General features: G+C 38.2%; 1 protein-coding gene across 9 annotated transcripts in view; it reads left to right on the top strand.

Annotated features, from left to right (window-relative positions):
* The window catches only part of LOC140730770 (uncharacterized), a 139,063-nt gene extending 119,528 nt beyond the window's left edge, over positions 1-19,535 (top strand). For 8 of the 9 annotated variants that reach the window (XM_073051642.1, XM_073051649.1, XM_073051645.1 and 5 more), the window contains 3 exons: positions 1,947-2,031; positions 11,698-11,818; positions 15,317-19,535. In XM_073051642.1, the coding sequence (XP_072907743.1) occupies positions 1,947-2,031; positions 11,698-11,818; positions 15,317-15,506 (396 nt within the window). In that variant the 3' untranslated portion in view covers positions 15,507-19,535. Of the gene's footprint in view, positions 1-1,946; positions 2,032-10,792; positions 11,678-11,697; positions 11,819-15,316 lie in introns of those variants that run through there. The other variant, XM_073051648.1, reaches the window with a different exon arrangement.
* Positions 19,536-22,798: the final 3,263 nt, after the last annotated feature.

Raw genomic sequence — 22,798 nt, 5'->3', positions numbered from 1 at the left:
TCATGCTGGTTCAGCAGCCTGATGGTTGTTGGGTAATAAGTGTTCTGGAACCTGGTAATGTGGAACCTAAGACTCCTGTGCCTTTTTCCCAATGGCAAAATGACGATGGATGCCAATTTCTTGTCGTGTGTTTCTTGTAAAAGTTCCCAATGGTGGGGAGGGCTTTGCCTGTGGTGGATGAATTGTTAAAGTGAACGGAGATGTCAGCCGATCCAGAACTCTCAGACATGCGTTTAGTTTTTCAGCCACTTCTGGATGTATTGGCTTCTAACAATAACTTTTAAATGGTCCACTTTTGTTAAGTTGTTAACCTGATTTAACTTGATCTATAAGTGCATTGGCTTTCTAAAGTTCGCTGTTGAAAATAAGGCAAGAAACTAATGCAGCATTTCCAGGAACCAACCAAAAGACTAGGACCAGAAGGCACAGCCTCACAATAGATGGAAGTCCCTTTAGAACTGGGATGAGGAGGAATTTCTTTAGCCAGATGGTGGTGAATCTCTGGAATTCATTGCCACGGATGGCTGTGGAGGCCAAGTGACTGGGCATATTTAAAGCCGAGGTTAATAAGTTCTTGATTAGTAAAAGTATAAAATGTTATGGGAAGAAGGCAGGAGAATGGGGTTGAGAGTGATAATAAATCAACCATGATGGCAGAGCAGACACGATGGGCTGAATAGCCTTATTCTGCTCCATGTCTTATGATCGTATGGTCAGAGCTACTTTCTTAATTTCCACTGGAAAATGGATTCTTGATTGTTCTTGTGTTCCTGGTCTAATATCTGGAGTTTGAAGCTATTAATCAGGTTGGGTGGCTGACTAAGATGGTACCGGTTCTGGAGCAAGAAGGCCATCAACAAATGACCAATAGAAAGGGAAGAGAAGGGAAGGTTGTCGGTAGCAGAACAGGCCATGTAGACAGATACTGACCTTTCAAAGGATTAGTGCTCCTGGTGGACGGGTCACCTGCTGGACAATGGATCGGCAGTGACACCAGCTGTGCATCTGAATCTTTTGAGGTGCAGTTGTAGATGTGTCCTGGTCAGCTACGTATTAATGCATAAGGCAGGTAATTAGTGGAGCCAAAACTTGTCTACCTTGATGGCATTGGAGTCAAATAATCATAAAGTCAAAGAGTTGTACAGCATAGGATCAAGCCATCCAGCCCACCATCTTTGCCAATTGCTATGCTAATGCTGTGCTAACCCCATTTCCCTGCTTTAACCCCATATCCCTCCATACATTGTTCATTCTAGAATCTGTCTCCCTACCTCTCAAATGATTGCTACTGTTCCTGCCTCAACTACTTCCTGTGGCAGATTATTCCAGATACCAAATATCCTTTATGTGAAAAATGAACCTCTCAGATTCTCTTTAAACCTGCTCCCTCTCACCTTAAACCTATGCGTTCTAGTTTTATGCACCCTGCCTCTCTATGTTGCTCATAATTTTATATACCTCTATCATCGGCACCTTTCAGCCTCTTTTGCTCTAAGGAAAGCCTGTGCAAGTGAGAAAATTGCAAAGACTCTTGCATAAAACTGTGTAAATATGTAAGACAAACATGATCACTTCTGCCTGGTTTTTGAGAACTGCATTCCTAACTAAATGGTTAATTGAGTTATATGCACATTCTATATTGGTTGCTCTTGAAACTTTATCCAGAACAATATGAGGTGAGGGTTAGATACAGTAGATGGAGGTGTGTGTGTGTGTGTGTGTGTGTGTGTGTGTGTGTGTGTGTGTGTGTGTGTGTGTGTGTGTGTGTGTGTGTGTGTGTGTGTGTGTGTGTGTGTGTGTGTGTGTGTGTGTGTGTGTGTGTGTGTGTGTGTGAATTTCCCCCATGCTTGCAAAGCACCCGAGGATAAATATGCCAGAAATTATAAAGGCTGTACTTGGAAAGAAGTGACTGTCTAAAACAATTAACATGTTCTGAACTCTTGCAGATATACTACTATGCTGATGCAAAGACAACTCATACTACATTCCCAAGTGGAATAGAGATGCTACAGTTCTCCAATAACCAGATAGGTAGGTGGAATCTGCAGTGATTTTTTGTGATTTAATATTGCAACAGGAAGGCATAGGGTTATAAATCCACATGAAGCCAGGTGCATGTTGCAAATAAAGAAATGAGATCTGCAGTCTTGGGTTTTATTCTATTTTTGTACATTTTCTTAGTCCTTTCCCTGTTTTGCCTTCCAGTGATTCTTAATGGGTTACTATTTGAGTTTTAAATGTGATAATTTTTATATTACACATCAAAATACCTTTTAATCATCTCCATCTTATTAAAATATATCAGTACACAGATTTTTGCTTCTACATCAGCATGTTTCTGCCCCTTATCAAAGGTACACCTAAAACCAGGGCATGATTATGATAGTGAATGCCAAAAACCTTGTAATTGGATTAACTTTCACCCATTTCAATTCACTTGAATATAAAAACTGTATTCGTTTTGAAAATTCTTACAGTTGGCCATTAAGATGTTAGATAGCAAGTAAGAAATTCCATTTCAATAGACATTTTGTATCAGTGGTTTATTTTTATCTCTGGTCACTTTTCTTTTATAGATTGATAATAGTGAACTTTCACAGAGATAACAATAGAGGTAAATATTTTGATTGCTGTGCTGTTTAATTGGATGTGCATTTATGTCTATCTGGTTGAACAGACTGGCACAGTTCAACACCCAACCCCAAGTAGATCACCTCCCAATACAGAATTGCGATTGTCAAACTGGAATTGTGTCCAGTCTCCGAATTGACCTGGGACTGAATAACTGTGATCGAATCTCTTGATTGGCTAAACTGATATTTCAATTCCAGTAAGATAATCACTTAAAAGCTACTTCCTACTTCCTAACTGTTAAATCAGAGGCACACTCTGGCTGTGAGAGGATTGATAGCACAATTACAAATTGAACCTAATGCACCTAATGGACACCCGCTGACTCTTAATCTCTAGCTCAAAATGGAGAACCTTACTCATAAGTCCATTGTAGAAGTCCATGGTGGAAGGAGTGGACCACCTGAGAAATGACTGGCCCAATTCCAATCTCCCCTACCCCAAATGGTCTTCTATCTCTTTTGTGGAAGTCAGTGATTCCCACAATGAAGAAGCAAATCATCCTTAATCCTAAGGGATTGCCAAAGAAGAAGAGATAGACTGTTCTAGTGCTGATCTTAACAGAGCTTGTAGAATCAGTGTGGGTTATTATTGTGGGTCATATGTACTCGCGTACTTGTTAAGGTGCATATCTTGGGATTAGGTTGCCAGCATGCAAGTGTTAGTCCTTCCCAACCTTACAGAATAAAAAGGGCTAATTTTCTTTTTCACTCTGCTTTTCCATTTGATGTGTAAATAATTTCTGTAACTTCAGAATCATTTTTATGATCAGATTCAGATTCAGTTTATTGTCATTTATAAACCACAAATACAATGCAGTTAAAAAAATGAGACAACGTTCTCCGGAATGATATCACGAAAAAGCACAAAACAGACCACACAAGAAAAACCACATAACGTTTGGTAGTCCCCAATCCAGAGTCCGGAGAGGCTGCTGCGTATCGATATCGCGCTACCGTCTTAGCACGTTCCCCGGAAAGGAACTACAAACCCATCAGACAAACCTAAAGGTACAAGACATACACAAAACCACATAGTTACATATAGTTATAGTTAACATATAGTTTCAACAGTGCAGACAAAACCATAATTGATAAATGACAAACTGACAAAGACCACATAATTATAACACATAGTTTCAACAGTGCAAAGCAATACTGTAATCTGATAAAGAGCAGTCCATGGCACGGTTTAAAAGAAAGTCTCAAAGTCCCGACAGCCCATCATCTCACGCAGATGGTAGAAGGAAGAAAAACTCTTCCTGCCATGAACCTCCAGCGCTGCAGCTTGCCGATACAGCACTTTGGGAGCTCTGACCACAGCCAACTCCGAGTCCATCCGAAAACTTCGAGCCTCCGACCAGCCCTCCGACACCGAGCACCATCTCTGCCGAGCGCTTCGACCCCGGCACCGGCCGCCAAGCAACAGGCAAAGCTGAGATTTCGGGGCCTTCCTCCCGGAGATTTCTCCGATCACACAGTAGCAGCGGCAGTGAAACAGGCATTTCAAAAGTTTCACCAGATGTTCCTCCGTGCTTCACACGTCCATCTCCATCAAATCAGGATTGTACATGGCCCCTACTTACAGATAACAGATATTCATTCCTGGAGTGGCTGCTGTGCGCTGCATCACACCGCCATCTTGGACCTATGTCGGGAAATCTGTTGTTTTGTGGCAGCAGAACAGTACAATATATAAAGTATACAATTAGATACAATAAAAAATATGTACTGTACATATACAGTGAATTCCAGTTAATTGGGACATATCAGGACCAGGACATTTTGACCCAATTAGCAGCTGCCCCAATTAGCTGAAGTTTCATGAAAATAGTTAAAAGGGTATAATAAAGACAAACTATCATTTAACTGAGAACAAATTAAGTACTTGAATGAAAACAGAACAAATTAGAACACTATCACTGTTATAAAACTGTATTGTTATTGACAGAGGAATCCACCCCGTGTTCCTGTGAATGATCAGAATCAGCACAGACAATCAAGTGCAGATAATCAACTGCCTTCATACAATGATTGCATCCTCCAAATCTTCATTTTCATTGTAACTCTCAAGATGATTGTTGATACCTTCAAATTCTTCATAGTTCCTAGCTCGTTGAAGTAGTGAAATCATTTCATTTTCACTCCCAGCCATTTCTGGCATCTCCAAGCCTAAATGCTTAAACCACAGAGAGCAAGACAGTTCTGAATTGTCTTACTGGTTATTTTTCACTAACTGTCAAGACAAAAAATCATTGCTTTTTGAGCACAAATTCATGCAACTGATTTTGTTTAAAATCTGTTCGCCCTAAGCACAGAGTAGTGTCTATTGGCTACAAAAGTGCACGTGACTCATGCTTCCTTTCTTTTCAATCTTTTTATTAATATCAACATATTAAAAATAGTAAATATTAATTCACAATTATTGGGATTACAGAGTTAACATAAATGAATATATACTCAATTGATACAAGGGAATTAAGCCTCCCAAAATCATACAAAATCCAAATATGGTGTACACAGAGCAAAAAAAATGGAATAACAAATAGAAAAAAATAAAAAAATATATATATCCCCCAAAAAACTAATCTAACCAATAATTAAAAAGGAAAAAGAAACATGGGCTGTTTATAATATCAAAAAAAAAGAACCATAAGTGTCATCATCCTCTCTACATGTATAGAAGAAGAAGAAAAAAAGAAATAGGTTTTGAAAAGGTCAAATTACATCATGTGAAAGTGTTGAATAAATGGCCTCCAAGTCTTTTCAAATTTAATAGAAGGATCATATATAACGCTTCTGATTTTTTCTAAGTTTAAACATAGGATAGTTTGAGAGAACCAGTGAAATGTGGTCGGAGGATTGATCTCTTTCCAATTCAACAAAATGGATCTTTTAGCCATTAATGTAAGAAATGCAATCATCTGACAAACTGAAGGGGTTAAATAATTTGGCTCTATCATTGGTAGACCAAAAATCGCAGTAATAGAATGAGGTTGTAAATCAATACTCAATACCGTTGAAATGATATCGAAGATATCGTTCTGGTAATTTTTCAAAGTCGGACATGACCAAAACATATGAGTTAGAGAGGCTGTCTCAGAGTGACATCGATCACATATAGGATTTATATGGGGATAATAATGAGCTAATTTATCCTTGGGTATATGGGCCCTATGCAGTACTTTAAACTGTATCAATGAATGTTTGGAAAGTATAGAGGATGAGTTAACTAATTGAAGAATTTTCCCCCCCCCATTTTTCAATAGGTAAAGTAAGCTTAAGTTCTCTTTCCCAATCATTCTTAATTTTGTTAGATATGTCTGGATGTATTTTCATAGTTATATTGTAAACAGTTGATATTACACCTTTCTGAAAATGATTTAAATCTAAAATCTTTTCCAAAATACCCATAGAATCCAGATTCGGGAAGGTAGGAAGCACAGTATTTAAAAAGTTTCTAATCTGTAAATATCTAAAGAAATGGGATCTAGGCAAATTATATTTATTAGATAAATGTTCAAAAGACATGAAACAATTATCCAGAAATAAATCAGAAAATCGTAATATACCTTTAGTTTTCCAAGCTAAATAGGCTTGGTCGATAATAGAGGGATGAAAAAAGAAATTGGATATAATAGGAATTGCTAGAATAAATTGATTCAACCCAAAAAATTTCTGTAATTGAAACCATATTCATAAAGGGTATTTAACTATCAGATTATCCATTTGTTTATGCAATTTAGAAAAGCGAAGGGAAGCGAAGTCTCTAAAATAGAGCCCAATGAAAACCCTTGTACAGATCTGATTTCCAAATTTACCCAGTGAGGACTTGAAGTTATATCCAAGTCCCATAACCAAAATTTCATATCTGATATTAATTGCCCAATAATAAAATCTAAGATTTGGCAAAGCCAGTCCACCCTCCTTTTTAGGCTTCTGTAAGTATCTTTTACCTAACCTAAGATTTTTATTCTGCCAAATATATGAAGAAATTTTAGAATCAACCTTATCAAAAATGATTTTGGAATAAAAATTGGTACCGCTTGAAATAAATATAAAAATTTAGATGAAATAATCATCTTAACAGCATTAATCTGACCTATCAGTGACAAAGACAATGGTGACCATTTGGTAAACAAATTATTAATCTGATTGATTAAAGGTAAGAAATTAGCCTTAAATAAATCCTTATGCTTTTTTGTAATTTTAACCCCTAAGTATATAAAGTGATGGGTAACCAACCTAAAGGGTAAACTTCCATAAATTGGAACCTACGTATTCAGGGGAAACAGTTCGCTCTTATTAAGGTTCAGTTTGTAACCAGAAAAATTACTAAACTGAGCCAACAGGGATAAAACTGGGGGAATAGATTTCTCAGGATTAGAAATGTGTAAGAACAAGCCGTCTGCATATAATGATAACGTATGTATCTCCATCCCACGAGTAATACCAAGAACATTAGGTGATTCTCGAATAGCAATTGCTAAGTGTTCCAGGGCAATATTAAATAGTAATGGACTAAGAGGACAACCTTGCCTAGTACCCCGAAATAGGCAAAAAAGGGGGATCTTTGATTATTAGTAAGAACCGAGGTTAGTGGGGTATGATATATCAATTTAATCCAAGATATAAATATCAGACTAAAATTAAATTTCTCAGGCACACTAAATAAATATGACCATTCTACTCTATCAAATGCTTTCTCAGCATCTAATGAAATGACACATTCCGGAGTACTACGTGAAGGAGTATAAACAATATTCATTAATCTCCTGATAATAAAAGATGAATAATGGTTTTTGATAAATCCAGTTTGGTCCACAGAGATAATTTGAGGTAACACCTTCTCTAACCTAGTTGCCAATATCTTGGAAAAAATCTTAGAATCTACATTCAACAGGGATATCGGTCTATAGGATGCACAATCAGTAGGATCTTTGTCCTTTTTTAAAGTTAAAGAAATAGAAGCTCTATAAAATGATTGTGGTAACTTGCCTAATCTAATTGCTTCTTCAAAAACTCTACATAACCAAGGAGTGAGAGTAGAAGAAAAAAACTTTTAAAATTCTGCTGTATACCCGTCAGGACCTGGTGCTTTACCAGAATTCATTGAGGAAATTACATTTATTTCTGCATCTGTAATAGGAGTTTCTAATGTTAAACGTTCTTCGGGTGATAGTTTCGGAAAATTCAATTTGCCTAAAAAATCATGCATGGTATTAGGATCATGAGGAAATTCAGAGTGGTACAGAGAGGTATAAAATTCTTGAAAAGCTTTGTTTATCTCATCATGATTAACTATCAAATCATCATCATGTTTACAAATCTTGATAATTTGACGTTTAACTGGGGCAGTTTTCAATTGGTTGGCAATAATTTGCCTGATTTATCACTATGTATATAAAATACACTTTTGGTTTTCATTAATTGATTTTCAGTCAAAGATGTAAGTAATACGCTGTGTTCCATTTGAAGCTCAACTCTTTGTTTATAAAGCTCCTTACTAGGAGCGAAAGAATATTTCTTATCAATTTCTTTGATCTTATCAACCAATAGGAGAGTTTCATTCTTAATACATTTCCTCAAACCAACAGAATAGGAGATAATCTGACCACGTATACATGCTTTAAAAGTGTCCCAAAGTGTCCAGCTGGAAATTTCTTCAGTAGTATTAGTTGAAAAGAAGAAATCAATCTGTTTCTTCACAAATTTAACAAAGTCCGAATCTTGAAGCAGAGTAGAATCAAATCGCCATTGTCTAATATTAGGAGCTGTATCCATTAATTTGATAGAAAGTTTCATTAGAGCATGATCAGAAATAGCAATAATGTCATAGTTACAATCAATCACAGATGGAATAAAATGAGAGTCAATACAAAAATAATCAATTCTCAAGTAAGAATGATAAATGTGAAAAGAATGAAAACTCTTTGTCCTTAGGGTGTAGAAATCTCCAAATATCTATCCATCAAGGGATTTAAACAGCAATTGAGATCACCACCCATTATCAACATATATTCATTTAGATTAGGGACAGAAGTAAATAAAGACTTAAAAAATTTGGGGTAGTCCACATTTGGAGCATAAACATTGACCATAGCAACCTTTTTATTAAAAAGTAACCCAGTAAATAACAAAAATCTACCATTCGGATCTGAAATAATAACATGCTGAACAAATGTAATTAAGGAGTCTACAAAAATTGAAACTCCTTTTACTTTGGCATACAAGTTCGAATGGTACTGTTGACCCTTCCAAAACCTAAAAAAAAACGTTGATTATCCTCTTTCCTCACATGAGTTTCTTGTACAAAAATAATATGAGCATTCAGTCTTTGGAATACTTTGAAAATCTTTTTCTGTTTAATTGGCTGGTTTAAACCATTTGTATTCCAAGAGACAAAATTAATAATCTGAGTCATATTTCCTAGGATTAACCCTTTGGTATATAAAGAGTTAACCATACTGTGACCTCATGAACCCGGAAGAGGAACAAAAATTCAGAGGAACCGGAAGTGATGACACTGCAGACATTTTGGTAGTTCTAAATCAGACCAAATGAAAAAACTAAACAAACTAATGGAAAAGACTCTCCATCCAAGAAGACCAGAGAAAGAAATAATACTAAATCTATCCCCATTTCTCCAGAAGGCAACACTAAAGATCTGTTAAAAAAACACCCAAAATCCAAAAGAATTATTGAACGCTATACTAAAACAGTCATCATAATGTAGTTTCTAAAAAGAGAGTCAAAAGTAGGCACAATACATATTAGAAGCCGGGTAAAAACAAAAGCAATTAAAAATAAGATTACAAAAACAAAGGCATTATGGGAAGAAGGATGCGAAAAAGATGGCGAGGTAAAAGAATAAAGGGTGTTTTGAGAGAAGGAAAACAAACCATCTTAATTAAATGAAAGATGAAAAAAAACAGGATATACATCCAGAACAATAAAAATTCACCGTCAAATCATTAATAACCATGTCAAAAAAATTGAAAAGTTAAAATTAGTAAATTAAAAAAGAGCTTAATCTTATTATTCCTATTGAGAATTGGGATAGAATTCTTCAATTAGTTAATACATCATCTATATGTGCCAAACATTCATTAATACAATTTAAGGTCGTACATAGGGCCTATATGTCCAAGGATAAATTAGCTCATTTTTATTCTTATATAAACCCTATTTATGATAGATGTCAATTTGAAATCGTGTCTTTAACTCATATGTTTTGGTCATGTCCGCTTTTTAAAAAAATATTGGAAAGATATTTTTGATATTATCTCTGCGGTATTGAACATCGATTTACAACCCCATCCTATTACCGCAATTTTTGGTTTACCAATGATGGACTCACTTCATTTATCTTCTTCCGCCTGTCGAATGATTGCATTTCTCACTTTGATGGCTAGAAGATCTATTTTGTTGAATTGGAAGGAAATTAATCCTCCCACTGTATTTCATTGGCTTTCTCAAACTATGTTATGTTTAAATTTAGAAAAAATTAGAAGTGGTGTATTCGATACTTCTACTAAATTTGAAAAGATATGGAGACCATTTATTCAATATTTTCTTATGATGTAATATGACCCTGTTCCAAGCTTATTGGATTTTCCAGCTTTAATCTTATTTATGTTGAGAGGATCGGAGTTGACGACACTGATGATTATGTATTCTTGTGAAATATTATAAACAGCCTTTTTTTTCTTTTTCTAGTTTTTCTTGTTTTGCTTCTTTTTTCTTCTTCATTAGCTATTAGATTAGTAGTTTAGTCAATTTTGCAAACTTTTTTTTCTTTTTTTGTTTTTTTTATATCATATATTATGAAATACCTAGATTTACCTTGTTCATACATATAGTGTATGGTTCATGTTTTGGGAAAACTCATTTATACTGTAATCATTGCTTATGTATTCTTTCATGTGTAATGGGAATTTGTATGTTTGTAATCTCTTTATTAATATATCAATTGTATTTTGTTCATAATATTATTAATACTAATAAAGAGATTGAAAAAGTAAATTAAAAAAGGTAAATACATCAGCAAAGAAAAACTTTAATTGAAATATAAAATGAGCCTACACTAGTAACCGAAAATGAAAATGTTAAACTTATAAAAATCAAACTTCATAAGATGATTACAGGCTTTAAAACAATAGGAAAGAACAGAGCCAGTACTGCGAAAGCCACGCATTAACGAGAGCCGAGAGTCCGAAACGGGTGGATAGTGCCCATCCAAGAAACTTCGAGCTTCACTCGTAGAGAGGAAGAAACGACGGGGTCCTTCCGAAGGCGAAATTCTTAGGCGTGCAGGATACAATAACGCTGGTTTGAGATTTTTCCCATAACATTCCGACATCAAAGGTTTAAAGGCGAGCCGCGCCTTCATCACTTCTTTGGTTTGATGTTGTTTAACTTTGAGACCAAACGATTTGAAGGAATCCCGGAATGACTTTACGTCTTCTTTAATACTTCGACGTTGTTCATCAAATTTTACATTTAAGAGGTCCAACACCATATCGTAAGTTAATTCAGTATGCTTAGATTCAGCTTTTTTCTTCTTTCCGTTGCCGTCGAAATTTTTCCCATTTTTTGGCTCTCGCCCTTCAGATCTTAAACCTATTTCTGTGCTCATATCCTCAAAATTCATGGTACAAACTCAAAGGTAATTCAAAAGAAATAATAAAAATCTTCTAGTGTAGGTAAGAATAGATTAAATAAGGGTGACCATGGGTTAAAAAACGTAAAGATAATGGAGCGAATCCAAAGCTGACCTCACTCCGTGAGCGCCCACTGGAGAAATCCGACTCACGCTAACTAGAAGCTGTTCAGGAACAGTCTCCTGCCCCAATTAATTGGTGTCATGTCCCAAATAAATTACTTAAATTCCGACTATTTTCTTGATTAGTTTTTGTTCTTTAAGCGTTGAATCAAATAATTGGCTGCTCCAATTAACCAATGGTCTGATCGATTATAACCCATTCTATATAAAATAACTAGTGCAAAAAAGAGACAAAAGAGCGAAATTTGGCCCTTAATTTTTGTAACTTTTTTTATCTTTTAGAAAAACATTATCCTGATGGTAAGAAGGAAATAATATTTCCAGACCAAACTATCAAACACCTTTTTCCTGATGGTCACGAAAAGAGTATATTCCCAGATGGTACAGTTGTGAATTTGCAGAAGTAAGTGTGTTTCTCTCCATTTTCCAATGGAAGGAAAAATATTTATACGTGAACTTGGCATTGCCTTTTGATGTTTGTCTATATTGGGTGTCCTTTGCTCACAAACTAGCATCTGGTAAATGTTCATACCTGAGATGTTATACTTGATGCTGTATTGTACAAGATGTGAATATTATAGAGACAGTGCAGAGGAGATTTACAAGGATGTTGCCTGGATTGGAGAGTGTGCCTTATGAAAATAGGTTGAGTGAACTTGGCCTTTTCTCCTTGGAGAGATGGAGGATGAGAGGTGACCTGATAGAGGCGTATAAGATGATGAGAGGCATTGATCAGAGGATAGTCAGAGGATTTTTCACAGGGCTGAAATGGCTAACACAAGGTTTTAAGGTGCTTGGAAGTAGGTATAAGGGGGGTGTCAGTGGTAAGTTTTTCGCATGGAGTGGGTGGGTGTGTGGAATGCACTGCCGGTGGTGGAAGCGGATACAATAGGGTCTTTTAAAAGATACTGAGATAGGTACACGGAGCTTAGAAAAATAGATGGCTATGCGGTAGGGAAATTCTAGGCAGCTTCTAGAGTAGGTTACATGGTCGGCACAACATTGTGGGCCGAAGGCTGTAGATTTTCTATGTTTCTATGTGTCAGCTAAAATTTCTCAGGAGGGGGCAATAATTTTGTGCTCCATGAGTGGCACCTCAATGGTTCTAGTGATGAGGGGTTTGATTACTGTAGCACTCTGCTAACCCCTTTGAATAATCTGATGCACAGTTATGATGGCTGCAGTCTGAGCTTGCATATCAAACCAATGTCGTTGAAGTACAACTGGCTGCACTTGACTGCACCACTGGGTAGCTGTAACATTAGCCAGTACTGATGTCACTTATGTAACAGATTTTGCCAACACTTCCATCAGAGTTTCTGGAAGATCCTCAGCTTGGAGCGTCATCTCTGTTCCTCTCTCTACAGTTGCTGCCTGACCTGATGAGCACCTCATGTTTTTATTTAATAACAAAGAGGATGTACGAGAATGTTATAGCTAACTAGGCCATGGTTGCTTACTGTCACCACGCAACAAGAAGAGTGTGATAGCACTGGAGATTATGGCAATTTCTGGCAATTTAACAGCCAATCTGGGTTTGTTTCCTTTGGGACAAAGAAGAGCTGAGAAGGGATTTGTTTGAGGTATATAAAATTATGTGAAACTTAGAGTGGATAGGAAATTCTCTTTCCGTAAACAAAATGATCATTAATCAGGAGCATAGATTTAAGGTTGTAGAATTAAGGAGAATTCAGGAGAAGTCCTTGCACACAGGACAGTAGAGAACAGTATCTTGTGTTAGAGGCAGAAAGTCCTGACCCACTTAACAAATACCTTTCTGTGTACTTGAAGAGCTGTAAGCCACAAGGCAACTGAAGGAGAACTAGAGGGTAGGAAAAGATGTGCTGGCATTAGAGAGGGTTGAGAGGAGGTTCACAAGAGTGATTCTGGGAATGAAAGGGTTGTCATCTGAGGAACGTTTGATGGCTCTGGGCCTGTACTCACTAGAATTTAGAAGGATGAGGAGGGATCTTATTGAAACCTTTTGAATGTTGAAAGGCCTAGACAGAGTAGATGAGGAAAGGATGTTTGCCATGGTGGGGGAGTCTACGACAGAGGGCACAGCCTCAGGATAGAGGCATGTATTTAAAACAGAGATGCAGTGAAATTTCTTTAGCCAGAGGATGGTCAATTTGTGGAATTTGTTACCACAGGCAGCAGTGGAGGCCAGGTCATTGGGGATATTTAAGGCAGAGATTGATAGGTTCTTGATTGGCCATGGCATCAAAGGTTACGGAGAGAAGGCCAGTGAGTGGGGCTGAGGAGTGGAGAAATAAAGGATCAGCCATGATTGAATGGCGGAGCAGACTCAATGGGCCAAATGGCCTATTTCTGCTCCTATGTCTTATGGATAATATAAGAGGACAAGTGACCATTCTTCCACATTTCTTTACGCTCAGTGGCAATTTTGTTAGCTGTAGCTGTACTCCTGCTCATTAATGCAAATATCTAATCAGCCAATCATATGGCAGCAACTCACTACATAAGAGCATGCAGACATGGTCAAGAGGTTCAGTTGTTGTTCAGATCAAACATCAGAGTGGGGAAGGAATGTGATCTAACTGACTTTGACCGAGGAATGATTGTTGTTGCCAGACATGGTGGTTTGAGTATGCCAGAACCTGCTGATCTCTGGGATATTCACACACAACAGTCTCTAGAGTTTATAGAGAATGGAGTAAAAAAAACAAAAAAATAGACATCTGGTGAATGGCAGTTCAGTGGGCAGAAATGCCTTGTTAATGAGAGAGGTCAGAGGAGAATGGTTCAAGCTGACAAGAAGGTGACAGTAACTCAAATAACCACGTATTACAACAATGTATGCAGAAAAGCATCTCAGAACGCATAGCATTGAAACACCAGAGAACCACACTGTGTTCCAATCCTGTACCTAATAAAGTGGCCACTGAGTGTAATTGGCAAAGCTGAATAGTGACACCACAGAAAGGGATTGCTTAGCAGTCTGCCTTGGAAATTCACTATGTAGCCACGTCCTGTGCACGCTTTTGAATTAGCAACTAAATATAAAGGGAAGCATGGTAACGTAAGGTTAGCAAAACATTTCACAGTACCAGAGTCCTGAGTTCAATTCACCACTGTCTTGTGACTGTGTGGGTGCTTCTGTCTCGTTCCACAATCGAAAGACATACTTGTTGGTCATTGTAAATTGTCCTGTGATTAGGTTAGGATTAAATCCAGTGATTGCTGGGCAGTGAGGTTTGAAGGGCCTATTCTATGCTCCATCTTAATCAACCAATCAATAAATATATGGATAGTTTGATTGATTAATTAATAACCTTTAAATATTGATGTTAATAGCATGAATTCAAAGAAGTTTAGAGAAAGGTCATGCACTGAAACACCAGCCTGGACTCTGCATTGGTGTAAATAGCTACAATAAGTGACATTGGCTGACTGGTATACTATGTACTGTACAAGTTACAAGTGGCATCAACCAATTCATGAAGCATAGGAAGTTGTTTGGCCAACACAGGCTGTTAACTTGGTCAACATTTGGTACTTGAGAGCTGGATTATTTGGAGCAAGGATCCGTTTGCTACCCATTTCCCAGCTGATCAGAATGCCCATTTACTCTTTTGCATTCAGAGTATCTAACAGCTGGCAATTTAATAACTGCAGGGGTTTAGATCTGATGGCTGTGCTGGATTGCAATTGAGTCAACAGGAGCTAGTGGAGCATTTGTCATTACCTTTTCCTGCTGAGGCAGCCAATACCCTGTCTGCAAGTACCAAGTTGACCAAGATACTGAACGCTATCTATTGTGACCCAATAAAACAATTGTGGAAATACTGTAAATGGAACTTACAGAGAATCTTTTTATTTATCTTTCTGAAGATGCAAAATCATGTTATTAGTTACTGAAGGTTTTGTTCTTTCTTAGAAATGGAGATAAAATTATTGAATTCAACAATGGGCAGAGGGAGATCCACACGCCCCAGTACAAACGGAGGGAGTACCCCGATGGAACCAAGAAGACGGTGTATTCTAATGGACACCAGGAAACAAAGTATTCCACAGGTCGTGTCCGAATAAAAGACAAGAAAGGAAATCTTGTTTTGGATAAAATGTGACTGCAGTGACTTCTGTTAGACAATCAGAAAGAGTTATGTAAGAACAAGAAAAGAAAGCTCTAACAAAATTGCAGAAGTTGTCTGCCAGGCACTACAATCTATCTACAAATCCAATCCTCTTTCATTTTCTTTAAGATATGCTTTGACTACAAGAGACTGAGTACTGCTGTAGAATCTGAGCCATACTTGTGCACTACAATTATTAACCTGCATGGATTTTGTATATGGGAATAGAGCTAAAGAAAAGCTGTCGTTGGGAAATGTGTGTGCAACTGGGTGTTGTGTTCCTGATTTAACAGCCAGAAAATTCCCTGGAGCCTAAAATGAAAGATTAATCTCAATGTCACTGGCACTTAACTACAAAAGAAAATGCTAAGCACATTAAAAATACTTTGCATATATTTAATTTTTATTATAAAAATATTAAAGAGAGTTGGAAATAAGCAATGTTAACTGGGTGAGTCAATTGGAAGCAAGCGATCACATGAAGGAACTTCAAAAAATAAACCACCTTGATGCTGTTACTGTTTTACTCTCTCACTATAAATGTTAATTTATTACCTTCACTTGAATTAACTATTTGCAATAAAATGAGAAATTTCTACCGCATGCAACATACAGAATACGATTACAGGTGAGACTCATCGAGAGCAGAAGGGTTTTCTAAGAAGTCACTTCACAACATCCTCGTTATGGCTACTCTTTAAATAAATACATTTCTCCTGAAATCCTGTCAACATGTGGAACAATCTTACATCATGGGCCCTAGTTTTGATTTCCTGTGGCTCGTGAAAACAGTATTAATGGAATGTTGCGTTGGTGTTGTAGATCATGAACTTTCTTAAAATATCTTATTCAGATGTGTGAATTAAACAACACTCAGCAACTCATGTCACACTCTATTTCAGTAACACTCGTCTCTTTCCAGTCCCATTTATCATTTCTGATTTTACTGGTTCTGGACTAAGAACACTAAGGACATAAGTTAAGATTACAAAAGCCCACTGTTTGAACGTCGAGAGATAATCTGTCTGATTTTTTGAATATATTTTTAGCATGCCTCACATCAACAAGGGTGTTGCTGCATGTTTTGCTCTCTGGTGTGTGTGCGCGCGTGCGCACACATGCACACGCACACGCACACACACACACACACATCCCCCCCCCCCCCCCGAGTAGTCCGATCATAGCACCAATTCTCATGGGACACCAGACCAATCCCAAGCTGGACCTTGACGGTCCTAGCTGAGAGCATGCAGAGAACCCATGCGTTGAAGTCAGAGTTAACCATTTTCTGATGCACTATGTACAACATTTAGCACAAAGATTCACTTGGATCTCCCAGAATATTTCACAAAATGAGATGAAAATGGCAGACGGTGTTTTGCAGACTGATTAATGCACTGAACATGCAACTGTTGCCTGGAACTGTGCTTGCAGCTGGTTTGATCTTGCTGTGCTGCTCACTGAAAACATTGTCCATAGGTTGTCCATTGGTGTGAAAAACAAGAACACCTAGAGAGTGGCAGTTCTATTGGTGACAGCCTTGTTATTGAGAGAGGTCAGAAGAGAATGGGGCCTGACTGGCGGAAGGTGACAGTAACTCCAACAACCAGGTGTGCAGTAGAGTACCTCTGAATGCAGAACATGTCAATCCATGAGGTGGATGGGCTCCTGTGGCAGAAGACCACGCTGGGTTCTGCTTTATTAGGAACAGCCCTGTAACTCACTAAGTGTACATGATAATGTCATTGACACAGGCAAATGTTGCCTGCATTGTGGGAATTCACACACAGTTCCCATTTCTCGGTGGATGCTAATTCACTCAGAAATGGTCACAGGAAGCTCTTTCTCTGCTCGGTATATGTAGGTAGATCTAGTTTTTGAGATTCCTGCATTCAGCTGCTATGTTGGGCCATGAAAATGATGGCGAGACAGATGAGGAAAAGGCAGGTTCCCTGTTGGAGGAGAAAGGGGGAGTGTGCTATTGGTGCAGAACCTCATACACCAAGGAACGGTGAAGTGATCGAAATACACTAGCAACAGTAGTTCTTCAGGTGCCCAGAAATTCTTCTCTTTCTCCTTCATTGATTTGGTTATTGTTCAATGGAAAATGTACTGTACATGAGGTGGATGTTATCCCCTACTGTACAGCCTCTCTGATGACAGCTGCGGGAGCTTTAGTGCTCAGAAACTTTTTAATACCTCCGGAAGCCTGCCTTTTGCCAGGTAACAAAGACAATCAGGTCATCTCCTGTTGAACATACCATTGCTGACCACCGGGAAACACTCTTCTGAATCTTTCCACTCCTTTCACTTCAGACCTCTCCAGAGAGGTGTGATTGAAATCATTCAACATGCAGGGTTCAGAGACTTGGGTGTGTGTGTACTGGAAGGGTGTGGGGTGAGGAAGTTAATAATTCTACCTTCTATTTCTACTATTTCAATATCCATGATACAACTTCCTCAATTTGATTTCTCCTTGCTTTTAATTGAAAATCAAAAGCTATTCATGTAGATAAAACACAGTATCACTCAGCCTCAATTTCCCCCTCTTTTTGTAGCATCTGTTTACTACGTGATGAGTATCTTTTCTCTCAGCAATCTTTCTTCAAAGTAGAATATTGGACTAAAAATCTATGTATTAAACTGCATACTTACTACATTTATAGTGTGTGATCAAAACTCCTGATTAAAATGCACTTTTTATGATCTGTATTTAGTTATTTCCAGTGTCACAATTTATAGACTGAACTGTAAAGGAAGAGTCTTGGAGCACTATTGTGCAGATATAGGCCCTTTGGCCCATCTATTCTGTGCCACAAACTATTATTCTGCCTAGTCCCATCAACCTGCACCCAGTCTGTAGCCCTCCATACCACTCCTATCCATGTACCTATCCAAATTTCTCATAAATGTTGCAATCAAATACACATCCACACTCTCACCACCCTCTGAGTGAAGAAGCTACCTCTCATTTTTCCCTTAAACAGTTAGAACCATAGAACATTACAGCACAGAAACAGGCCTTTTGGCCCTTCTTGGTTGTGCCGAACCATTTTTCTGCCTAGTCCCACTGACCTGCACCTGTTCCATATCCCTCCATACACCTCTCATCCAAGTTTTTCTTAAATGTTAAAAGTGAGCCCACATTTACAACTTCATCTGGCAGCTCATTCCACACTCCTACCACTCTCTGCACGAAGAAGCCCCCCCCCAATGTTCCCTTTAAACTTTTCCCCCTTCACCCTTAACCCATGACCTCTGGTTTTTTTCTCCCCTAGCCTCAGTGGAAAAAGCCTGCTTGCATTCACTCTATCTATATCCATCATAATTTTATACACCTCTATCAAATCACCCCTCATTCTCCTACGCTCCAGGGAATAAAGTCTTAACCTATTCAACCTTTCATCCTTAACCCATGACCTCTAGTTCTAAATTTAATTTTTTAATTTGTTTTATAAATCACAAAACTTTTATGCTTTCTCTTCTGTAATGTAATTGATATAAAATGTATATATTACATAAAGCCTAGAAGTGTAATTTTAACAATTATGTGAAGTAAAAATTGGAGTGTCAAGTAATCTCATTGGATGATAATAATTGGATAATAATTTCTAGTTTCTCATTTCCAGCAAATCATATCGACCATTTTTGATGTTTCTTTTTAAACCTTAGTTGGTCATTTAGAACTATCATTAAACAATTGTAATTATACAATGTTCTGTTATCATCTACTAATGACTTTAGCTTTAATGCTAATGACCAAAGTACTATTTCTTCCACTTACAATGTGAATCATACTTAAAAATCTGCAGCTTTGTTCTGCTGGGGTCAATAGAGTTGATGGTGCTGCCAACCCCAATTCCCACACAGATACTGGCATTTCTTGGAAGCAAGCTGATCCCCGACAGGGTCGTTGTAATATAAGTGACATAATCTGTTGTTAGTCAAAGGGTTTCCAAATCAAGTTAAACAATTTATTTCAATTTGGTTATTTACATCTCTTGTGAAAAACAAAAAAAATTAAGTGCTTATTTCTATGTGTTAATAAATGCAGCAACTGCATATGAAGGCATTCTTCATTTCCCTACACCACTCTCATGTGACCTATTTATCTACTCCAGTTGCTCTGTTAATTTGAGGGAAATGTATCAGGTGTGAAATGAACTTTAATAATTTCATGAGGTTATTTTTTCATCATTTCAATGCATTTATACTTGAGTCTGATTTCACAAAGATCTGACTAGGCTCTCTGGTGAGTCTACAGTTTTTATTTCTTGATAATATTTTTGCTTAGCAGTAAGGATGGGAAGGATCAAAAAGCAAAACGCTGTGGAAGCTAGAACTCTGAACCAAAGGCAATCCAAAGTCTAGAGATATTCTCTAGATCTTTAGATATCTGGAGATATTGGGGGAACCTTTTCACTCAGAATGTGGTGTGAGTGTGGGGCAAGCAGCCAGCAGAAGTGGTGGATGTGGATTCAATTTCAACATTTAAGAGAAGTTCAGATAAATATATGGACAGAAGGGATAGGAATGGCTGTGGTCCAGCTGCAGGCCGATGGGACTAGGCATAATAATAGTTTGGCATGGACTAAATGGATTGAAGGTCCTGTTTCTATTCAGTTGTACTCTATGTTCCAATAGGTCAGGCAACATCTGCAAAGAGATAAACACGAGTTAATGTTTCATTTTAATGACTTTTTACCAAAAAACAGTCTATTCTGACCAGAGAACAGATTCAGAATAGAAGTACATTCCTTTACAAACACAGATGATGAGGAATTTCTTTAGCCAGAGGGTGGTGAATCTGTGGAATTCATTGCTGTGCAGGCCAAGTCATTGGTTATATTTAAAGTGGGGGTTGATAAGTTCATTAACAAGTGTATCAAAGGTTTTGGATAGATGCCAGGAGAATGGGATTGAGAGGGACAATAAATCTTCCTTGATGGAATGGCAGAGCAGACTGGATCAACTGAAAGGCCTAATTCTGCTCCTATGGTCTAGTTGAGGCAAGTATTCATAATGCATCATGTAGGTGGTACACTGCAGAAACTGCACACTACTGGCGGAGGGAATAAATATTAACTACTAGATGGCCTGCCAGGCAGGAAGGCTTCACTTACCTGGATGGCATCACACATGAGTATTGTTTGATCACCATTCATCTATGCAGATGATGAATATTCCTTCACCCTCTGAGTTGTAGATGGTGGAAAGACTTTGGATATCAGGAGCTGAGAGGGTATCCAAACCCTGACCTGCTCCAGAGGCCATAATATTTTTGTGAGTTGAGCTTCTGTTCACTGGAGATCTCTAGAATATAGATGGTGAGGGGCCAATTACAATGAGTGTCAAGAACGGGTGTGTAGACACTCTTCTTGGAAGCAGCCATTCCCTGAGCTTTCTGTGCTGCCAGTTGTCAGCCTAGGCCTGATTGTTGTCTACATCAATGCATTGGCATTGACTGCTTTATCAGCTGAGATGCAAATAGAATTGAATATTGTGTAGTCACCAGCATACATCTCCATCTTATGACAGAAGGAGCATTATTGATCAAGTTAGCTGAAGACTGTTGGACCTAGCATACTGCGCAATCAGTATAACTGAATTGGATCCTTATCTAGTGTTGGTGGAATAGTGAATGTTGTTGGAGATTTAAGTTAAAACTGTTAGACTGTTATGGCAGTATTGGATACTTACAATCAATGCTTACACCTGAAGTATAATCTTCTCCAAATCAATTTTCTATAAACAAAGTGATGGAATATATAAAGAAGAGAAAATCTGCTGTTGCTGGAAATCAAAGTAATAGACACAAAATGCTGGGGGACCTCAGTAGGCAAGGCTGCATCTATGGATAAGAGTAAACAGTTGACATTTGGGCAGAGACCCTTCATCGGGACTCACGAACAGGTCCTGATGAAGGGCCTCAGCCTGAAACTGTTCACTATTTACCCTTTTCCATAGATGCTACCTAGCCTGCTGAGTTCTCCCAGCAGTTTGTGTGATGGAATATATCAATGGTTATCTGACCTGTTTTCTGATATCCACTTATGCTTTTCCAGAACCTCTCTGCACCACACCTCATTCCAGCTTTGGCACCCCATGGCAGCACTGTTGTCCACACTTTGTACCACTTTGCTGATGATCGAGAGTCGGCTGATGGGGATAGTTGGACTGGATTTATTCTGTTTTCTACACAAGATATTCCTGGACAATTCCCAATATTTTCAGGTCAACTCCAGTGTTGGAACCTCTGGTCCAGAAGCACAACTAGTTTTAGAATAGAGGACTTGAGTATAGTAGCTTGGTTATTTATGGTGCTACCAAAGGATGAAGGCATCCACCTTTTGTTTCTCTTCTGTTTTCACTGCAGTTTCCAAGAGTTTTTCAAAATGATCCATCAGCTATGGCAGGATGTCAGTGATAATCAGGAGGTTTACTTCCCATATTCATCTGAATGCATAAAATCCCGAGTTCTAGGTTCAAAGATATGGCAGTAATTCCCAGGACTTCCTGCCTCTGACGAATTTGAGGACAGAACACAGGGTTAATGGTAGGATGGAACAGAGGGATTTTGGGGTCCATGTTCATAGATCCCTTAAAGCTGCCATACAAGTTGATAGGGTAGTTAAGAAGGCATATGGTGTGTTGGTTTTCAGAAGTTGGCGGATTGAGTTCAAGAGCAGCGAGGAAGTCAGTAGGATGACGTGAAGTGTAACATGGGGGCAAAATCGAAAAGGTGGATGAATACAGGACTGAAGGTGTTATATTTGAATACACACAGTATTAGATTAGATTAGGTTAGAGTCAACTTTGTTGTCATTGTGCCGAGTACAGATACAAAGCCAAATGAAATGCAGCAAGCGTCTAACGAGAAATGCAAAGAATAGTGTTATTTACAAAGTAAGTGCTACAGCACGCAAATATAAAAGTACTGAGACAGTGCAATATGGGTGCAATACTGCTTAGTGCTGTGATGTGAGGTTCAGCAGGGTCACAGCCTCAGGGAAGAAGCTCTCCCTATGCCTGCTGGTGCGGGAGCGGAGGCTCCTGTAGTGCCTACCGGATGGGAGGAGAGTAAAAAGTCCATGGTTAGGGTGAGATGCATCCTTGATAATGCTTTTCACCCTGCCCAGGCAGCGTTTATGGTAGATGTTCTCAGTGGTGGGCAATTGGGTGCCGATAATCCGCCGGGCAGTTTTCACCACACGCTGGAGTGCTTTGCGGTCCCATACAGGACAATTGCCATACCACACTGAGATGCAGTTGGTGAGTATGCTCTC

The sequence above is a fragment of the Hemitrygon akajei genome, chromosome 7 (assembly GCF_048418815.1).
Source record: "Hemitrygon akajei chromosome 7, sHemAka1.3, whole genome shotgun sequence".
Taxonomy (NCBI): domain Eukaryota; kingdom Metazoa; phylum Chordata; class Chondrichthyes; order Myliobatiformes; family Dasyatidae; genus Hemitrygon; species Hemitrygon akajei.
The sequence above is the reverse complement of the archived record's forward strand: the minus strand, read 5'-3'. Positions and strand labels throughout refer to the sequence as shown.